We start from the raw sequence: 19,483 nt of genomic DNA, 5'->3' as shown, positions 1-19,483 counted from the left end.
GAGAAGGAGGTATCACAACCTCAAGAAAAGTGCCACATTAAAGCATTGCTTTTAGGTGTTCAACTGGCATTTCCACTTTAACTTAGGAAATGATAGGCACTAAACATTCCACTTCCATACTATGCAGTCAGCAACAATCACAAAATTGCATAGTTCCTTCAAATAAATGGGGGAAGAAAAGACCAGGACATATTCTGAGAAAAGCTAACACCAAGAAAATGTTTTAATTAAACTACAGAAACAATGGTTATAATACAGAATATTCATCAGCAAAAAGATACACCATGTTATAAGTACTTACAAAGTTACAACCATTTGCTTCCTTAACATTTTCCATGTTAAGTTCATACATGTAGATATGATCAGATTTACCATTTTTAGGGGTAAGAGGGAAAAAAGGTGTATTTATCATCAGCTAGATGTGCTCACTGTATGCTCCGTTATTTATATGCAAGGCCCGGGTGACTGGAAGTGCAGTTGTCAGGCATTTTAATAAACTGGACAGCCATTTGTTTCTGCACGACAAGGCATCTTTACACAGGAGCAATCGGGAGAAAACAGGAAACAGCCAAGCACTCTGCACTGCAACACGCCACCTTAACAGCTAACCAGCATTACTCAACTGCTACACAACTGCGCCTAGTGCACAAAAATACATAAGAGAAGAGATTAGAATTGTGTTTGATAAACAATCCTTTCAAAAAATCAAGTCTTTTCACCTGAAAAGTCTTTATACAAATTTGGGTTCAGATTACCATTTAGATCTGAAGGTAAATAACATATACAAATTTACACCAACTTTTGTAGGTTTTTAATTTTAAGGAATGAAGGCAATGCTGAGTCAATCTCTCGACAGCTTTAGGCTGTGTGTAATGGCTGCACACGTTTTCCTTAAAAGTCAGGAGGCCACAAATTAGGTTACCAATCTGTTTAATTTCAAACAAAAAAAGTCAGCACTATGTAACAAAATGAAATTTTACCTCAAATATCCAAATCCAATAATGAAATCTGAAGTCGTTCACCTCACTAAATTACAAGAAATTTGAATAACAGCAACAAAATGGCACATAAAATGAAGTTTGCCAACTGAGGCAAAGCTTAAACAAGTAAAAAGTTAGACAAATGTTACAAAATAACCTTTTCAATAGCCAGTTGCTTGTTCCAAGGACTCTTCTTCGATGGACTGAGTATGTGGTCCTTTTTCCCCAAGTCCTCCGTTTACACTGCTTGCCGATACATCTAGGTTTGAAAAGAAAGAAGTTCAGCTCACCTTCCATTAAAGTGCACATGGTTTCAGTTTCAGGCATGTACTTACTAAGGCTCTGGTGAAACCAGTAGGGTACAGAAATGTTCCACCCAGCCATGTTTTTTAAAGGCCCAATTAGGAAAATTTCACAAAGGCTACCATCAGCATGTACAAGTTTGAATTTACATATTCCTGGCCAAATAACCAAGGTGAAGAAAGGTAAGGGGAAGGAAAAAAAAAAAAAAGAAAAAAAAAGAAAAAAAAAAGGGCTGTATCCAAACAAAAACAACTCGAAATCAGAGAATTGGTCTATATTTCATTAAGATAAATTGTTTCAAATGAAACATTGGTAATTGAGAATACTACTTTAATATCTGAGCTACTTAGGGCCCTTTCCTTTTTAAAAAATAGGACCAAACAATTTAAGAGTTAAAGACACACTATCCTTTCCCCACCCAGTGCAATACCTGTAACTTTCTTTTGGGGTTCCAAATGTTCACTGCTTGTTATTGCAATTCGTTTGCCACATCCATTAGAATATGAAGTCCCAGTCAGTACAACAATAGTTGAACTGATTGTTTCTCTAAGAGGATAGTGCATCTTTAACATTTAAAGACAAACCTGCTCCAATACACGCCCACAGAAACTGGTCCCTGGAGGATCAGCCAAATCAGTTAAAATCTGCAATACTGGCCAATATTCTTTTATCAAACAGGAGACCGCAGCTTTAAAGGGGGAAAATGCAGACGTTGGATAAAAACAGCAAGAAATAGTCATTTTCATTAATAGGTCTCAAACAGTTTATGAAACAGCCATTATTATCTAAGCTTCATACACATCCTTTCTGCAGACCCCTCTCTTCAGTATTACTCCCAAAGGTGAGTAACCTCCGAGCAGCACTCCTAACGATAGGAGTCATTCTTACATTAACACGGCTCAAAAAGACCTACCCCAAATCCCATTTATGAATTAGGGTTATGTGTCTCGGATTCCCAGACATTACCATTTTCTTAAGAGGACACCGCTCCTTCCTCTTCAGGACTCTTAGGAGGACTCTTCGATCGCGACCTGGATTTGGATTCTCTCTTGGACACCGGCGGAGGACTCCTGGACCGAGATCGGGACCTGGACCGCGAGCGAGATCTGGAGACCGAGGAGGACTTGGACTTGGACCTTCGCGCGGATCTGGACTTGGAGGTCGACCGAGAGCGAGAGCGAGTGCGGGACCGAGACTTCGAGCGGCTGTAGCGAGATCGGCTGCGGGACCTGGAACGGCTCCGACTCCGGGATCGGCTGCGGCGACGCCGCCTAGGGCTGCAGGCGGGACGAGCAAGCACAGCGGGGTTAATTCCAGGCAGCGGGGCCGGCCCCGCCCGCGCGCTCCCGCCCAGGCCGCCATTATCTCGCCGCCAGACGCCATTTCCCCAGTCGCGAGGCGGGGTCCTCCGCCCCGCGCCGCCCACACCCCGGCCACTCCCGGGTCGCAGACGGCGGAAGCTCGCGGGGCGGCCGCAGGGTCCGAGACGCGGCGTGCAGCCCCCGCCCCGTCCGGGCCCGCACCACGTGCTTCGCCGCGGACCTTTGTGAGGCCGCCCGGGTCTCCCGCGCGCCCCGCCCCGCCTCCCGCGGTCCCCTCAGCCCCGTTTACCTGCGGCTCCGGCGTCCGTAGCCACCGCCCCCATACCTGCGGGGTGGCGGTCCCCGGCGGCTGTGGTGTGAGTCCGGGGGGCGGCCGTAGCGCGCCATTTGCACCCGCAGCTCGCGGCCGTCCAGCACGGCTCCGTCCATGGCATCCATAGCGTCCTCGGCGTCCCGCTTGTCGTGGAAGCGGACGAAGGCGAAGCCGCGGGACTCCTTGGTGTAGCGGTCCCGCGGGATGTACACGTCGCCAACGCGCCCGTACTTCTCGAAGACGCGCCTCAGCGTGTCGGGCGAGGTGCGGTAGGTCAGGTTGTCCACCTTGAGGGAGGTCATACCCTCCACATCGGGAGGGGGGCGACCGTAGCTCATGGCTCTGACTGGCGGCCCGGAGCCCCACGAACTGGCGCCGACTTCCTCAGCTCTGGGCGGTGCGACGCCGCGCCTCTTAGGCAGTTGCTTTCCGCGTGGGGACGCTGGGAAAGGCCTTGCAGGAAAACAGGGCAGACAAGCTCCGCCAGCGAGCGCACCTGAGCAACAACTGAGCGGGTGGCCGGCCCCAGCGCCCGTTTATATCGCTCCTCACAAAATGGCGCCCGCGCCACCCGGAAATGAAATCCTCTGATTGGCCTGCCGTGCCCCCCCCGTAACGTCCATGACGCGCGCCCCGCCCCTACCCGAAGCGCCTGCGCACAGCCCGGCGGGCGGGCCAAAAAGCGCGGAGTCACGGCTGGAGGGAGGGGGAGCGGAATTAGCGGGCAGTTGGAAAGCCCGCGAAACGCTTTTTCCGCCTGGGAGGCCGAACGACCGCGCTCGGGCAGGAGGAAGAGGAGGTGCTCCCCATCTGGGCTCCACCTTCTTTTCATGCCAATACTCAAAGTTCACGCCCCTTTTTTGCTCAGCCGTCAGCCCCGTCTGTGAGAAGGGTGCTTCTGCCCTCATATGCCTCTCCCTGTGACCCCGGCCCCTTCAGACTCCGCTACGTCGTCTCTCGGCCCCGTCCAACAGCTCCTGACTACTCTTCGCCGGGGTCTGCTTCCCAATTCCCTTTCGCCAGAGCCCGCGAGCTCAGTCGGCTCTGCGTCCTGGCGGTGGGGAGTCCTCGCGGAGCGCCTGCGCATGCCAGGCCATCCGGGACTACGTTTCCCAGCGGGCCGAGCGGACGGCGCCGATGCTGCGGTCAGGTGACCCGGTCGCCTGACCGCAGTGAGTGAGGCCGGGAGGGCGGGGCCGCGCCGGCTGCTGGGGCTCGCCCTTGGCCCTTTAATCCCCTTCGTGGGCCCCTCAAACTGGAGCGGCCACGTTCTTGGGGCTTCGCCGGGGGTTGTGCTCTTCCGTACTCGGATCGCTTCTTAGGAATATTCTAACTGCCGGTGGGGAGAACTGCGCCTTAAACCTGGGATTCTGATCCAGGAACTGGAAGTTGACAGCTTGGCCGCCTGGCTCCTGCATCTGCCTTCTCCGCTCACCATCTCATTTCTTTCTCCAGGATTGTCAGTGGCTTCGCCCCGAGGAGAGCTGACTGCCCTGGGCTGCTGCCTCCGGCAGAGCTGAGCCAAAATGTCCCCGGAATCTAAAAAGCTTTTCAACATCATTATTTTAGGAGTTGCCTTTATGTTTATGTTCACTGCCTTTCAAACTTGTGGAAATGTGGCGGTGAGTTGGAATCTGTCCTCCCTCCTTTGAAGTGCCCATCATAATGCATTACAGAAATGATAATAAACGTTAATTATATCTAATAGCGCGCTTTAATTGCATCTTTTATTTTTCCCACCCAGGCTTCCTCATTTGTTATGATTAGGTTTGATTTCTTGTGTCAGACATTCTCTTATATGGGGGAGTTAAGCATTACCGTTTATCTGATTTGATTAGGGGTTTGGATGTTAACCTATTTTATTTCTTGTCTGCATTAAGTTCTTCCTTAGTACTTGGATGGTTAAGGAAGGAAACCCAGGCGTAGTTACAGCTGGTTGTCCTCCCCCGTCCCTGTCATTGGTTTGCCTTCTCCAGTTATGTTGTCCTTTTTCTTTTCTCATAATGGACTTCAGTGTTAGGTACATTATGAACTTTTACTTTATTCTCTTGCTGAGTACTTGGAGTCACACTTCCGAAGTGGGGGAGGGAGACTGGAAAACGTTTTCGTTGATGAGTTTTATCTTCCACACAGCAAACTGTCATCAGGAGTTTAAATAGCACAGATTTTCACGGCAGTGGATATACCAGGTATTGTACCGTATGATTGATTTTGTTTTATATTTAACAGTAGTTGCTTAAATCTGATCAGAATCACCAGCAATAGAATATTGCGATTGAATTAGTGGTGATTGCATTTTCTCTTCTCCGTACCTAGACTGAGAGAATAAAGTTGATGAGTTTAGGTTTCCTGTGGAATTAGACACTAGTTTTGAAATCCTGACTTTACAAGGTATTTATTGCACTGTTATCTTAGGCAAGTGTTTCCACGAGCCCAATTTCCTAGCTCAGACAATGCGTCTCTGGGCACAGTGCGTGGCATTGAATAAGCACTCTAGTATTGTCATGATTAGAATTCCTAGTCCTGAACAGAAGATGTTGTGATTCTTGAACATTTGGTTCTTCTGGTTTTGTAATTTCATAACGATTAATATACGTATGTCAGGAGCTTTTAGATTTTCGTTAAGGTGTTTAGTCCCAATTTTACAGATGGGTAAAATGAAAAGATCTTCATAAGTCACTAGAACCTTGTGATTGGAGCTGGGAATGTAATATGTACCGATATATATGCACAAACAGGTTTTTCTTTTTTAAAATTAGATTTTTTAATTGACAAATGAAAATTGCATATTATTTGTTGTGCAGAACACGTTTTGAAATACGTGCCATGGAATGGCTACATTGAGCTATAGAAACAGGTTCCTCATTTCTCTAGAGTTAGAGATTGGATCATGGCACCCCCCTCAACTCCCAACAAATCCATAACTTATACTTGGTTCTTTATCCCTATCCTAAGCCTTGTATGTCATATTTGAGAATGAAGGGATGTTACTGTCCGTTTTTCTAAGTGATTAGTAGCACAGCTTTTTGTACTTCTTTGTCTTCATGTGTGTTCTAAAGAACAAATGCAAAAACACATTTGATATTTGAGAGATTCATAAAAACCAAAGAATAATTTACTTTGGATTTATGAATAGTGTCTAGTAAATGAATTCAGGGCCTTTGAAATGGTTTTAGTCACACTTCATTCAAGACGTATGTACTAGGGCTGGGTCAGTAGTAACTGAGTAATGTTCAAGTGAGACCATTAGGTTGAGTTAAATAAATTCTGGCTCAAGCAAGTTGTAACTCTGTGCTGTTATTTATAGCAGAGAAATGTCATGAAGCTGCCAGGAGTTCTAGGCTAAGTTTGTAGGGTAGATTGGTGGACTAGGGCCTCTGGAATCGTGCAATCCTGGCTGGATATTCACCAGCCACCGAGCTGGACTTTTGACAAATTACTTAACCCCACTGTATTTCCTTTTTCTGTTCTTTAACATGAGGATAATAACAATATCTTCTTTGTAGTGCTGCTAGGATTAAAAGAGAAAATATGTATAAGGTACTTGGCACAGTTCCTATTACTATGACTTACCAGTATGTAAAAAATGTATTGTTGTAGGCAAACTGATCCCAAGGCACAGTTGGGGGGCTTCAATATTTTGTACAAATGAAAACTTTTATATGGTATTGAATTTAATGATATGACTATCATAAATTCTGACTAAAGAATATGAGTGTTTATTGTAAAATCTGTAAACTCAGATGGATTTTAAAAAGTGACACAGTGTACAAGGGCTTTGTTCTTTTTTTTTTTTTTCGATTTGTGTATTATATGTGCAGCATGGCTATTATCTATGGAGTGTTCTCTGCTTCAAATTTGATTACACCGTCAGTGGTTGCCATTGTAGGACCTCAACTCTCTATGTTTGCCAGTGGTTTATTTTACAGGTGAGTAGTGTAATCTTGCACTTATTTAATTAGAACACTTTTCAGGATCTTTCAAGTAGATAGTAAACTTTTCACAGTAATTTATAGACTTGGACTGAATAAAATATAAGTGGTGTTTTAGGAATTTTGGCTCAGCACTTGTTGCTGAGGGATATCATATTCTAATGTGATAGGATGTATCTATATCTGCTTTTGTTTCACTGTTAATAAAAATAGTATCCAAAAGTCTCTTTCTATGAGGGTTGAAAAGAACCGTCTATGAAATAATCTTATTTTCTGTCAGTTGACTGAAAATAAGTGGGGATTCAAATGAAATAACTAAATGTTTCTCTGAACTCTAGAACTATAGTTCCATGATGTGCTAAGCTCTTGGCAAAGAACACTGCAAACCTGCAAAATGTCTGATTTTACAAATTTGAAATAATAAATTATGGGCCAGGCACAGTGGCTCCCACCTGTAAATCCCAACACTTTGGGAGGCCAAGGTATTGCTTGAGCCAAGGATCACTTGAGTCCAGGAGTTCGAGACCAGCCTGGGCAACATGGTGAAACCCCCGTCTCTACCAAAATAAAAAAAAATTAGCCGGGTGTGGTGGCACATGCCTGTAGTCCCAGCTACTTTTGAGGCTGAGGTGGGAGGATGACTTGAGCCCAGGAGGTGGAGGTTGCAGTGAGCTGTGATGGTGCCCCTGCACTCCAGCCTAGGCAATAGAGTGAGACCCTGTCTCAAAAAAATTAATTAAATAAGAAATGAGAAACTTGATTGTGTTCCATTTTTCAAAACTGGAGCGATCCTTTATAGGTTGAGTTTTAAAAGAAGAGAATGTCAGAACTGATTCCTAGAAGGCATAATTGGCACTCTATTTCAGGTATCGTTTGACTATAATACCTTGACCTGTTATATTTTAGCATGTACATTGCCGTTTTTATCCAGCCTTTCCCATGGTCCTTCTACACAGCCTCTGTTTTCATTGGAATTGCTGCTGCTGGTAAGCATTTTGATTTTTAACTTACCTGCTTTCTTTTCTGGGGCCTATCTAAGGGTATTATTTATGTGTTTAGTATGTAACTCTAAGTGAATTTCTTTCTCTTGATAAACTTTTGGGTTGAATTTTAGTGCTTTGGACAGCACAAGGAAACTGCCTGACAATAAATTCGGATGAGCACACCATTGGGAGAAACAGTGGAATTTTCTGGGCACTTCTGCAGTCTAGGTAATTCCCCTTTTGAAGTTCAGTCTTTCCTTTCTTTCTTTTTTTTTTTGTCATACCATTTTTTAGGTCTTTGACAATTTGGATCTTCCATGTTACGTGACTTAAGTTCTAGCTAAATGTGACATGATTCCAATTTTATAGAATTGCTTGTAATGATGGCTGAGTATGCTGGCTCACTAGCTACTCAGGATTATTTATACCAATACTGAATATAGCATACTAAAATTTTTTTTTGAGACGGAGTCTCGATCTGTCGCCCAGGCTGGAGTGCAGTGGCCAGATCTCAGCTCACTGCAAGCTCCGCCGCCCGGGTTTACGACATTCTCCTGCCTCAGCCTCCCGAGTAGCTGGGACTACAGGCGCCCGCCACCTCGCCTGGCTAGTTTTTTGTGTTTTTTAGTAGAGACGGGGTTTCACCATGTTAGCCAGGATGGTCTTGATCTCCTGACCTCGTGATCTGCCCATCTCGGCCTCCCAAAGTGCTGGGATTACAGGCTTGAGCCACCGTGCCCGGCCCATTTTTTTTTTTTTTTTTTTTTTTAATGAGACGGTGTCTGACACTGTCACCTGGGCTGGAGTGCAATGGTGTGATCTCGGCTCACTGCAACCTCTGCGTCCCAGGCTCAAGCAATTCTCCTGCCTTAGCCTCCTGAGTAGCTGGGATTATAGGTGCCCGCCACCACACCCGGCTAATTTTTTTTGTGTGTTTTTAGTAGAGACGGGGTTTCACTATGTTGGCCGGGCTGGTCTCGAACTCCTGACCTTGTAATCCGCCCGCCTTGGGCTCCCAAAGTGTTGGGATTACAGGCGTGAACCACCACGTTTGGCCTTAATGTTTTCTTAAGAAGAAAGCAAAATGGCTATTCTGCTCTTGACTGTTGGATTTCTGGAATCTCTCCTGAGGAATTACCCTCATGAACCGTGCCTAAAATTTTGGCCTTGACAAGGCTTAACAAATGCAAATGTTACATTTTAAACGGTTATATATTAAGAAACTAGTGTGTAAGTGAATGATTCTTCAGGAAAGTATGCTAAAGAAAGTATCTGATTAGATGCAGATAACTAAATCATGGATTTTTGGAAACAGATTCTTTAAAATTTAGCTTAAGCTTATTTCCAGGGACTCATTTCCAGAGTTGCAGTAAATCACATGTTTCAAAGTGAGTCAATTCTTCTTTGAAGGGTGCCTCTGAATCAGGTTACTGTCACATGGAAGGAGTCTGAATTCCATCTGGGGCAATTAAGTTTATCAGAGTCCAGATGAAGTTGATACTTTTAAATGATCCAGGACAGGTAGATACTTTAAAAATGATGTCTTTGTCTCTCCCTCTCTTACAACAAATAATGGGAATAATTATTTTTAAAAAACCATAAATATTAAAATAATTTCCCAACATCCTATCCTCCCTTTTCTTCCCCCAGCTTGTTCTTTGGAAATCTCTACATATATTTTGCCTGGCAAGGGAAAACTCAGATATCAGGTTTGTTTTATCCACATTGCTTTATTCAGATATGTTCAAAGCATAATAAGAGTTATACAGAAATACCCATTATTGCTTTATTCAAGCATTGTTCTCATGAACCCTGACACCTCAAGTTCTTGCAGATTTTAGCTTTTAGTAAGCCTTTTCCTTGGTTTATATTATTCATTATTATTATTTTTAAGACAGAGTTTCACTCTTGCTACCCAGGCTGGAGTGCAATGGCGCTATCTTGGCTCACTGCAACCTCTGCCTCCTGGGTTCAAGCAATTCTCCTGCCTCAGCCTCCCAAGTGGCTAGGATTACAGGCCTGCATCACCACTCCCAGCTAATTTTGTATTTTCAGTAGAGACGGTTTTTCCACGTTGGTCAGGCTGGTCTCAAACTCCTGACCTCAGGTGATCTGCCCTCCTCACCCTCCCAAAGTGCTGGTATTACAGGCCTGAGCCACCGCTCCCAGCTTGGTTTCTATTATTAAACTAGGATTATAGGTTATGACTATGCTTTAAGTGGCATCTCAGGGTCTAAGGGGAGGTTATGCTCTGCACAAGCATACGAGAATACTGTGCACGAGTATATGGTTCTCAGAAGACTTCTGAATGCTCAGTTGTTTTCTCTGGACCCTTCTTTGATTAAAAGAAGGCGATTAAGCTCTTGTGCTGTTTTTCTTTGCTTATTCGTATTTCTCTAACTGAAAGACAAAGGTGAAGGTATCCTATTTATCTCCTTTTCCTAAGTTTTTACTGATGCATTAAAGTAAAAATGTAACGAGAAAGTGTGTTGACAGTTATAAGCAACCCTTGTACCATGATACTAATTCTGGAATTGTTTGGTCGATACTATCTAGTTTCTTCTTTTTTCTCCTTAGAGAGTGACCGAAGAACAGTGTTTATTGCGCTGACGGTAATTAGCCTTGTGGGGACAGTTCTGTTCTTTCTCATTCGGAAACCAGATTCTGAAAATGTCCTAGGAGAAGATGAGTCTTCTGATGACCAGGACATGGAAGTCAACGAGTAAGATGTTGGGAACATTCCATTTTATTTTAAAATAGATTTTGAGTAGATCTAGTCTAGAGATTACCCACCTGTTTAGCCCTAACTGATATCCAGTACTCTCTGTATGTTACCACAGGCAAGAAAAGGAAGAAAATAAAGGAGGAGCTGCGAGGGAGGAAGGAAAAAAAGGTCACCAGAGGAAGGGAGGTGGTGAAAAGGTGCACAGGGAATTTTGAGTCTATTCCTGGCCTTGCCACTGATGTGTATGTGATCCTGGACAGTGGCAGCAATTCCTATCCTGTCTCCAGGCCTGAGCTTTCTCACTCAATCAGTATGTTTTCATGGGCAAGAAAATAGAAGGCAGTGTTGACCTTGGTTACTGTTTCTGTGATCCAGCTCTAAAGTTTTCCTGTTCTTGTGGTATGAGTGAGTGGCAGGGCCAGTGATGGTTGTCACAGATGAACCTTAGTTATCGCTAGGCTCTTGCTTATAGTATCCGGCTCTTGCACTAACTTACATGGGTGGTTTTCCCTAGAGTAGTCCAAATGGGGGAATAAGTATACAACCCTGTGTTTTGTAAAAATTGTAAATTACCTAAGCACATTTCAGTTGCAGGTGACACTATTTAAGCATGACAGGCTAGTGATCTGCAGTGTCATTTAGATTTGAGGAAGGAGAGATGAGAAATTAATCTCTGTCACCCTTGTTTTGCTTTGTGAATTGATAAATTGTTAAGATTGCCTTACAGCATTTTATCTGTTGTTAAAACTTTTGCATTGAGCATCCCATGCTGACTTTGTAATCCAGAAAGGGCCTAAAATTGTCCGGTCATAGGAGCATTAGATGCTCCAGATTTGCAGTAAGTTTGCATAAAGCAGAAGCAAGGCAGTGCTTTGGTCTGGATATGTTGCCATGCCCTGCCTTCTTACTCTTTACTGTGCTTCACAAACACTGGGTTTTTTTTTTTTTACAAATTGAAGGCTTGTGGCAACCCTGCATCGAGCAAGTCTTTCTATCCATGCCACTTTTCCAACAGCCTGTGGTCACTTTGTGTCTCTCTGTTACATTTTGGTAATTCTCACAATACTTCAAACATTTCGTCGTTATGACATCTGTTATAATCTTATAACATCTGTTACAAGATGTGATCAGTAATCTTTGATGTTGCTATTGCAATTATTTTGGGGCACCACAATCCGGATCCATATAAGGTGGTGAACTTAACTGATCAGTGTTGTGTGTATTCTGACTGTTCCACTGCAGGGCATTCCCCCATCTCCCTCCCTCTTCTCCTGAGACACAGCAATATTGAAATTAGACCAGTTAATGACCCTACAATAGCCTCTATGTGTTAAAGTGAAAGGAAGAGATGCATGTCTCTCACTTTATTTACTTATTTATTTTTTTTGAGATGGAGTCTCGCTCTGTCACCCAGGCTGGAGCGCAGTGGCACGATCTCGGCTCACTGCAACCTCTGCCACCCGGGTTCACGCAATTCTCCTTCCTCAGCCTGCCAAGTAGCTGGGATTACAGGCATGCACCACCACACCCGGCTAATGACTAATAAAGAAATGACTAAGCTTAGCAAGGAAGACATGAAGAAAGCTGAGATAGGCTGAAAGCTATGCCTCTTGTACCAAACAGCCAAGTTCTGAATGCAAAGGAAAAGTTTTTGAAGGGACTCAAAAGAGCTACGCCAGGGAACACACTCATGATAAGAAAGTGAAACAGCCTTGTTGCTGATACGGAGAAAGTTTTAGTGGTCTGGATAGAAGATCAAACCAGCCACAACATTCTCTGAAGCCTAATCCAGAGCAAGGCCCTCTCTTCAATTCTGTGAAGGCTGAGAGACGTGAGGAATTTTTTTTTTTTTTTTTTTTTTTTGAGATGGAGTCTCACGCTGTTGCCCAGGCTGGAGTGCAGTGGCGCGATCTCGGCTTACTGCAAGCTCCGCCTCCCGGGTTCCCGCCATTCTCCTGCCTCAGCCTCCTGAGTAGCTGGGACTACAGGCGCCCGCCACCGCGCCCGGCCAATTTTTTGTATTTTTAGTAGAGACGGGGTTTCACTGTGGTCTCGATCTCCTGAGCTTGTGATCCGCCCGCCTCGGCCTTCCAAAGTGCTGGGATTACAGGCTTGAGCCACCGCGCCCGGCCTTGAGCCACTGCGCCCGGCCATGGGAATCTTTAGAGGAAAAATGTGAAGCTAGCAGAGGTTGGTTCGTGAGGATCAAGGAAAGAAAACATCTCCATGACATCAAAGTGCAAGTGAAACAGCAAGTGCTGATGGAGAAGCTGCAGCAAGTTATCCAGAAGATCTGATTATTATAATTGACAAAGGTAGCTGCACTGAACAACAGGTTTTCGATGTAGACCAAACAGTCTTACATTAGAAGATGCCATCTAGGAATTTTATAGCTAGAGAGAAGTTAATGCCTGGCTTTAAACCTTCAAAGAACAGGCCGACTCTTGTTATTGGCTAACACAGCTAATGACTTGAAGTGGAAGCCAGTGCTCATTTACCATTCCAGAAACCCTATGGCCCTCAAGAATCATGCTAAATCTGCCTGGACCCTAGAAATGGAATGACAAAGCCTGGATGATAGCACATTTGTTTACGGCATGGCTCATTGACTATTTTAAGCCCACTGTTGAGACCTACTGCTCAGAAGAGAAGATTCTTCTCAAAATATTACTGCTTATTGACGATGTACCTGATCAGCCAAGTGCTTTGTTGGAGGTGTACAAGCAGATGAATGTTGTTTTCGTGCCTTCTAACAACATTTGTTCTGCAGCCCCTGGATCAAGGAGTAATTTCAGCTTTTGCTTTTTTGAGACAAAGTCTTGCTCTGTCACCCAGGCTGTAGTGCAGTGGCGGGATCTCGGCTCACTGCAACCTCTGCCTCCCAGGTTCAAGAGAGTCTTCTGCCTCAGCTTCCTCAGTAACTGGGATTACAGGCGTGTGCCACCATGCCTGGCTAATTTCAACTTTCAAGTCTTATTATTTAAGAATTACATTTCTTGAGGATATAGCTGCCATAGATAATGATTCTTCAGATCTAAGCAAAGTAAATTGTAAACCTTTTGAGAAGTAGTCATCATTCTGGGTAGGTCACATTAAGAACATCTGTGCCTGGGGCTGGGTACAGTCACTCACGCCTGTAATTCGAGCACTTTGGGAGGCCGAAGCAGGTGGATTGTTTGGGCTTAGGAGTTTGAGACCAGACTGGGCAACATGGTGAAACTTTTTTTTTTTTTTGAGATGGAGTCTCACTCTGTCTTCCAGACTGGAGTGCAGTGGTGTGGTCTTGGCTCACTGCAACCTCTGCCTCCCAGGTTCAAGCGTTTCTCCCGCCTCAGCCTCCCGAGTAGCTGGGACTACAGGCGCATGCCACCACACCTGGCTAATTTTTGTATTTTTAGTAGAGATGGGGCTTCACTATGTTGGCCAGGCTGGTCTCGAACTCCTGACCTCGTGATCCACCCGCCTTGGCCTCCCAAAGTGCTGGAATTACAGGAGTGAGCCACCGTGCCTGGCAAAACATTTTGTTTTAAAGCACACACCAGTAGTTATTAGAGAAGGAGTCTGTGAAGATGAATATCACAAATTCAACAAAAACTGACCCCCCATTCAGTCAGCACATGTTTGGTGTTGGTCCTAGAGGATAAATGCTGCCCATCCCTGTTTTCAAGGAACTGCCAAGTTGGGGAGGTGGGTGAGGGGTTCTGTAACTGTGAGCAGGTGCTCTTCTAGAAATACTGCTCAGCCTTTGTAGCATTCTCTCTTCCTGAATCGTCTCCTAAATTTGGAACTTCCGTGTCTTTGTTCTACAAATAGCACAGACTTGTGGCAGCCCTCTTCTATGCCGGAGGGATATAGGCGTGAACAAGACAGAGAAGTCCTTGTTCTTATGGGACTTAATTTTAGAGGGGGTGGTAGACAATACACATGTAAGAAAATAGCAAAGTGAGCGTTAGGAAGACTGTGAAAGAGGGGGAGAGTGGAGGGAAGGGGGGAAGAATGGAGAGGAGGAGGGTAGAGAGTGGGATAGCTCCCGGAGACCTGCCTGGTGAGACATGAAGGTCAGCGGGTGGCCTTTGCCAGAGCCAGGCAGTGGGAAGGGTGTGGTGGGCTCTGGGCTCCAAGAAGGAAAAAGTGGAAGCAGTAGGCAGAGTCGGATTATGTAAGCCAAGATAAGGAGGTTTGCATTTTCTTCTTAGTGTGATTAGAAGCTGTTGAGGGTATAAGTAGAATTCTCTTTTAAAGGTTCCCACCTAAAGGCCTCACAGGAAAAGATTTGAAGACTTGAAAGATTTGAAGAGCTCCAAAGAGACAGCTGTCTGTCTTCTGGCTGGGCACAGTGGCTCCTGCCTGTAATCCCAGCACCCTGGGAGGCTGAGGCAAGACTATTGCTTGAGCCCTGGGGGTTGAAATCAGCCTGGGCAACACAGCAAGACCTAGTCTCTACTTAAAAAAAAAAAGAGCCAGGTGTGGTGGTACATGCCTGTAGTCCCAGCTACTTGAGAGGCTGAGTAGGGGGAAGCTTCAGCAAAGGGATTCAGGGCTTCAGTGAGCTGTGATGACGCCGCTGCACTCCAGCCTGGGCAACAGAGCAAGACCCTGTCTTTAAAAAAAAAAAAGAAAAGAAAAACTGTCGTCTGTCTCAAGTGCATAATTTACATCTCTGAGGACCTGTTAGCTGGGTGATCTCTAGGTGTTTCTTCATTGGCAGTTACCTCTATCCTCCTTCTCCCCTCCCTCCCTGTATTCTTTCCTTCCTCTCTTCGTCTCTTCTTTCCTCCCTCCATCCTTTCATTTCTTACCTTCCTCCATTCATCCTTTCTTTCCCTTCCCTCTCTCCCTTCTTTTCTTCCTTTCCCTATATTTGAGGTTCTCTGATATTCAAAGCATTGTGCTAAACAAAACAGAAGTTTATGCATTCATGGAGCTTACTTTCTAGTTGGTGACAGAGAGAAAAGAAACAGGCAGGTTTTTTTTTTTTTTTTTTTTGAGACGGAGTCTCGCTCTGTCACCCAGGCTGGAGTGCAGTGGCCGGATCTCAGCTCACCGCAAGCTCCGCCTCCCGGGTTTACGCCATTCTCCTGCCTCAGCCTCCCTAGTAGCTGGGACTACAGGCGCCCGCCACCTCGCCCGGCTAAGTTTTTTTTGTATTTTTAGTAGAGACGGGGTTTCACCGTGTTAGCCAGGATGGTCTCGATCTCCTGACCTCGTGATCCGCCCGTCTCGGCCTCCCAAAGTGCTGGGATTACAGGCTTGAGCCACCGCGCCCGGCCGAAACAGGCAGGTTTTAAAAATAGCTTTATTGAGATATAACTCATATACTGTATAATTCACCCATCTAAAGTATACACTTCAGTGCTTTTTAGTATATTCACAGAGTTGTGCATCCATCATTGAAACCAATTTTAGAATATTTTTTGAATACTTTTATTACCCCAAAAAGGAGCCACAGGAAGGATGCGATGGCCCACGCTTGTCCTGTGGTTCCTGTTCCAGGTAATAAAAATCATAGCACTTTGGGAGGCCGAGACGGACGGATTGCTTGAGCCCAGGAATTTGAGATTAGCCTGAGCAACATGGTGAAACACCATCTCTACCAAAAAAAAAAAAAAACAAAAATTAATCAGGCATGGTGGCACATATCTGTTCTCCCAGCTACTTGAGAGACTGAGGTGGGAGAATCACATAAGCCCAGGAGGCGGAGGTTGCAGTGAGCCGAGATGATCATACCACCGCGCTCCAGCCTGGGTGACGGGGGGAGACCCTGCCTAAAAAAAAAAAAAAAAAAAAAAAAAGAAGGAACAATGTATGCTGTAGCTGATCTCCATCTGCTTCTTTAAATAAAAAAAATAAAGCAGGCTGGGCACGGTGGCTTACGCCTGTAAGTCCAGCACTTTGGGAGGCCGAGGCGGGCAGATCATGAGGTCAGGAGATTGAGACCATTCTGGCCAACGTGGTGAAACTCCATCTCTACTAAAAATACAAAAATTAGCTGGGTGTGGTGGCATGTGTCTGTAATCCCAGCTACTCAGGAGGCTGAGGTAGGAGAATCGCTTGAACCAGGGAGTCAGAGGTTGCAGTGAGCCAAGATTGTGCCACAGCACTCTAGCCTGGGTGACAGAGCAAGACTCCATCTCAAAAAAAAACCAAAAACCAAAAGCAGAGAAGTAATAGAGAAATATGAGAGTAGGGGGTGGAAGGGGAGTTGTTGCAGTTATAGAGCTGGGAAGGCTGAGAAAGGAACATTTAAGCCAGGGCCTGAAAGAGGTGAGCCAGGTGTGGCTTTTACCTGGAGTGGGATGGTAAGCCATTGGAGGGTTTGAGAGAGGACTGACAGTGATCTAACTTAAATGGTAAACAACTCACTGAATTACATTGGAAGTGACTTGCAGCTGAATTATTGTATTTTAGTGGTCTGTAGAGTATAAATCAGTTAATTGGGGCCTGAAGGGTAAAATATTAGAATCCTACATGGAATCCTATCCAAGTGTAAAATGAGGGTACTACCAATTAATGTCATCTAAATAGTATTTGCTTCCAGGGAAGGCGTGAGTTTTATGATGAGGAAACAAGTTTTCTTGCTGGTTAGAGCATACCATTTTTTTGTGTGTTAGTAATTTTTTTTTTTTTTTTTTTGAGATGGAGTCTCACTCTGTCACCCAGGCTGGAGTGCAGTGGCGCGAACTCGGCTCACTGCAAACTCCACCTTCCAGGTTCACGCCATTCTCCTGCCTCAGCCTCCCAAGTAGCTGGGACTACAGGTGCCTACTACATGCCTTCACCATGTTAGCCAGGATGGCCTCGATCTCCTGACCTCGTGATCCACCTGCCTCGGCCTCCCAAAGTGCTGGGATTACAGGCATAAGCCACCGTGCCCGGCGGTGCGTTAGTAATTTTTTAACTTAATTGGATCACCATTAGATTCCTTTTATTTCTTAAGTTAACGAGATCTCCTTTGCATTCATTTTTTTGGTAAAAATGCCATTTAGAGATACAGGAGTAGACTTGACTGTTAGAATAGGAAATGTAATCTTTTTTTTTTTTTTTGATACAGAGTCTTGCTCTGTCACACAGGCTGGAGTGCAGTGGCACGATCTTGGCTCTCTGCAACCTCCACCTCTCATGTTCAAGTGATTCTCCTGCCTCAGCCTCCCAGGTAGCTGGGATTACAGATGCCTGCCACGCCTGGCTAATTTCTGTATTTTTAGTAGAGATGGGGTTTCACCATGTTGGCCAGGCTGGTCTCAAACTCCTTACCTCAAGTGATCCACCCGCCTTGGCCTCCCAGAGTGCTGAGATTACAGGTGAGAAATGTAATCTTTTAAAAATCTTTTGGCTGGGCACATTGATTCATGGCTGTAATCCCAGCACTTTGGGAGGCTTAGGCAGGCAGATCATGAGGTCAGGAGATCGAGACCATCCTGGCTAACATGATGAAACCCCGTCTCTACTAAAAATACAAAAAAAATTAGCCAGGCGTGGTGGTGGGCACCTGTAGTCCTAGCTACTTGGGAGGCTGAGGCAGGAGAATGTCATGAACCTGAGGTGGAGGTTGCAGTGAGCTGAGATCACGCCACTGCACTCCAGCCTGGGCGACAGAGGGAGACTCCATCTCAAAAAAAAAAAAAAAAGTTTCTAGGCGGGGTGTGGTGGTTCACGCCTGTAATCCCAACACTTTGGGAGGCTGAAGTCAGAGGATCACTGAGCCCAGAGTTCCAGAGCAGCCTGGCAACCTCGTGGAGCGCTATCTCTGCAAAAATTTAAAAATTAGCCAGGCATGGTAATGCATGCCTGTAGTCCCAGTTACTCGGGAGGCTGAGGCAGAAGGATCACTTGAGCCCAGGAGGTCAAGGCTACATTGAGCCATGATTGTGCCAGTGCATTCCAGCATTCCAGCCTGGATGACAGAGCAAGACTCGGTCTCAAAAAAAAAAAAAGGAAAATCTTTAAAAATTTAAGGAGGCCGGGCACGGTGGCTCACGCCTGTAATCCCAGCACTTTGGGAGGCCGAGGCGGGCGGATCACAAGGTCAGGAGATCAAGACCATCCTGGCTAACACGGTGAAACCCTGTCTCTACTAAAAATACAAAAAAAGTAGCCGGGCGTGATGGCGGGCGCCTGTAGTCCCAGATGCTGGGGAGGCTGAGGCAGGAGAATGGCATGAACCCAGGAGGCGGAGCTTGCAGTGAGCTGAGATCACGCCACCGCACTCCAGCCTGGGCGACGGAGCAAGACTCTGTCTCAAAAAAAAAAAAAAAAAAAAAAAAATTTAAGGAAAAAATATTTTTAAAAACTTTCTTGTAATCTTATTAATTATATTTAACTTGCATCATCTTATTTAATTCTCACAGGTAAGTCGTAGCATCCCTATTTGATGAATGAGGAAATAATACTTGGAGAAATGAAGTCACTTGTCTTGTCTAAAATCACACAACTAATTAGTGGTAAAGCCAGGCCTCTGAAAGCCCTTGTTTCAACCAGTAGATCATTGTGCATCCCAGCCATGACACAAGGAGGGCATTCATGGTTTTGAAGAGTGTTATTGAATATGATTCTAGTATAATTAAAAACTTATTTCTCCAAAGGACTCATAGAAGGAAATGTCTGCTTTATGAACATTGCAGATTAATGAAATTGATAATGGTATCAATAAGAACTCTGCCATCCTCAGTATTATAGCTTAGGCATGTTGTTGCTCAGTCCTCAGACAGCTGCAGTTGTTCTGTATATCACCTTATATAACCCACTTGCATTTCCCATTGAAGAGAAAATGAGGCATAGGATGTACATGATCTAATGTTAGGCACTTCCTTGACTTCATCAATCTTGGTGGATGAATAAGAAAAATGCGTTTTAAGCTTTGGAGCGTGATTTCAAGCACACAGTAGTGTTTTGGCAGTAGTCTTGGTAAACTGGAAAAGTCAGGGA

General features: G+C 45.0%; 5 protein-coding genes and 1 long non-coding RNA gene across 31 annotated transcripts in view; 2 read left to right on the top strand and 4 right to left on the bottom strand.

Annotated features, from left to right (window-relative positions):
• The window catches only part of MXRA7 (matrix remodeling associated 7), a 1,130,960-nt gene that overhangs the window by 60,831 nt on the left and 1,050,646 nt on the right, over positions 1-19,483 (bottom strand). The window lies entirely within an intron of this gene.
• JMJD6 (jumonji domain containing 6, arginine demethylase and lysine hydroxylase) overlaps positions 1-19,483 on the bottom strand; it is a 1,042,475-nt gene that overhangs the window by 22,071 nt on the left and 1,000,921 nt on the right. The window lies entirely within an intron of this gene.
• Positions 1-19,483, bottom strand: part of CYGB (cytoglobin) — a 326,406-nt gene that overhangs the window by 206,274 nt on the left and 100,649 nt on the right. The window lies entirely within an intron of this gene.
• Positions 193-3,421, bottom strand: SRSF2 (serine and arginine rich splicing factor 2). Of its 5 annotated transcripts, XR_007720316.1 has the most exons (5): positions 2,895-3,421; positions 2,250-2,560; positions 1,868-1,971; positions 1,138-1,239; positions 193-639 (listed from the first exon to the last, which is right to left on the bottom strand). XR_007720316.1 is itself a non-coding variant. In XM_050764445.1 (3 exons), the coding sequence occupies exons 1-2, from the start codon at positions 3,254-3,256 to the stop codon at positions 2,257-2,259; spliced, it is 666 nt and encodes a 221-aa protein (XP_050620402.1). In that variant the 5' UTR covers positions 3,257-3,421; the 3' UTR covers positions 193-1,239; positions 2,250-2,256. The 5 variants fall into 5 exon arrangements, 1 of the variants encoding a protein (XP_050620402.1); XR_007720315.1 differs by having other exon boundaries at positions 1,138-1,971; XR_007720314.1 differs by having other exon boundaries at positions 193-1,239.
• Positions 2,661-19,483, top strand: part of MFSD11 (major facilitator superfamily domain containing 11) — a 56,529-nt gene continuing 39,706 nt past the window's right edge. For 4 of the 10 annotated variants that reach the window (XM_050764352.1, XM_050764351.1, XM_050764354.1 and 1 more), the window contains exons 1-7: positions 4,097-4,540; positions 5,052-5,107; positions 6,740-6,847; positions 7,757-7,836; positions 7,965-8,061; positions 9,484-9,542; positions 10,411-10,555. In XM_050764352.1, the coding sequence (XP_050620309.1) occupies positions 4,445-4,540; positions 5,052-5,107; positions 6,740-6,847; positions 7,757-7,836; positions 7,965-8,061; positions 9,484-9,542; positions 10,411-10,555 (641 nt within the window). In that variant the 5' untranslated portion in view covers positions 4,097-4,444. Of the gene's footprint in view, positions 3,188-3,772; positions 4,541-5,051; positions 5,108-6,739; positions 6,848-7,756; positions 7,837-7,964; positions 8,062-9,483; positions 9,543-10,410; positions 10,556-19,483 lie in introns of those variants that run through there. The other 6 variants (XM_050764349.1, XM_050764345.1, XM_050764348.1 and 3 more) reach the window with 6 other exon arrangements.
• On the top strand, positions 12,720-16,179 carry LOC126939292 (uncharacterized). Its single transcript, XR_007720332.1, has 2 exons — positions 12,720-15,523; positions 15,840-16,179. It is a non-coding gene; the product is annotated as an uncharacterized LOC126939292 (long non-coding RNA).

The sequence above is a fragment of the Macaca thibetana genome, chromosome 16 (assembly GCF_024542745.1).
Source record: "Macaca thibetana thibetana isolate TM-01 chromosome 16, ASM2454274v1, whole genome shotgun sequence".
Lineage (NCBI taxonomy): Eukaryota > Metazoa > Chordata > Mammalia > Primates > Cercopithecidae > Macaca > Macaca thibetana.
Note: the sequence above shows the minus strand (reverse complement) of the source record. Positions and strands in the feature narration are given on the sequence as shown.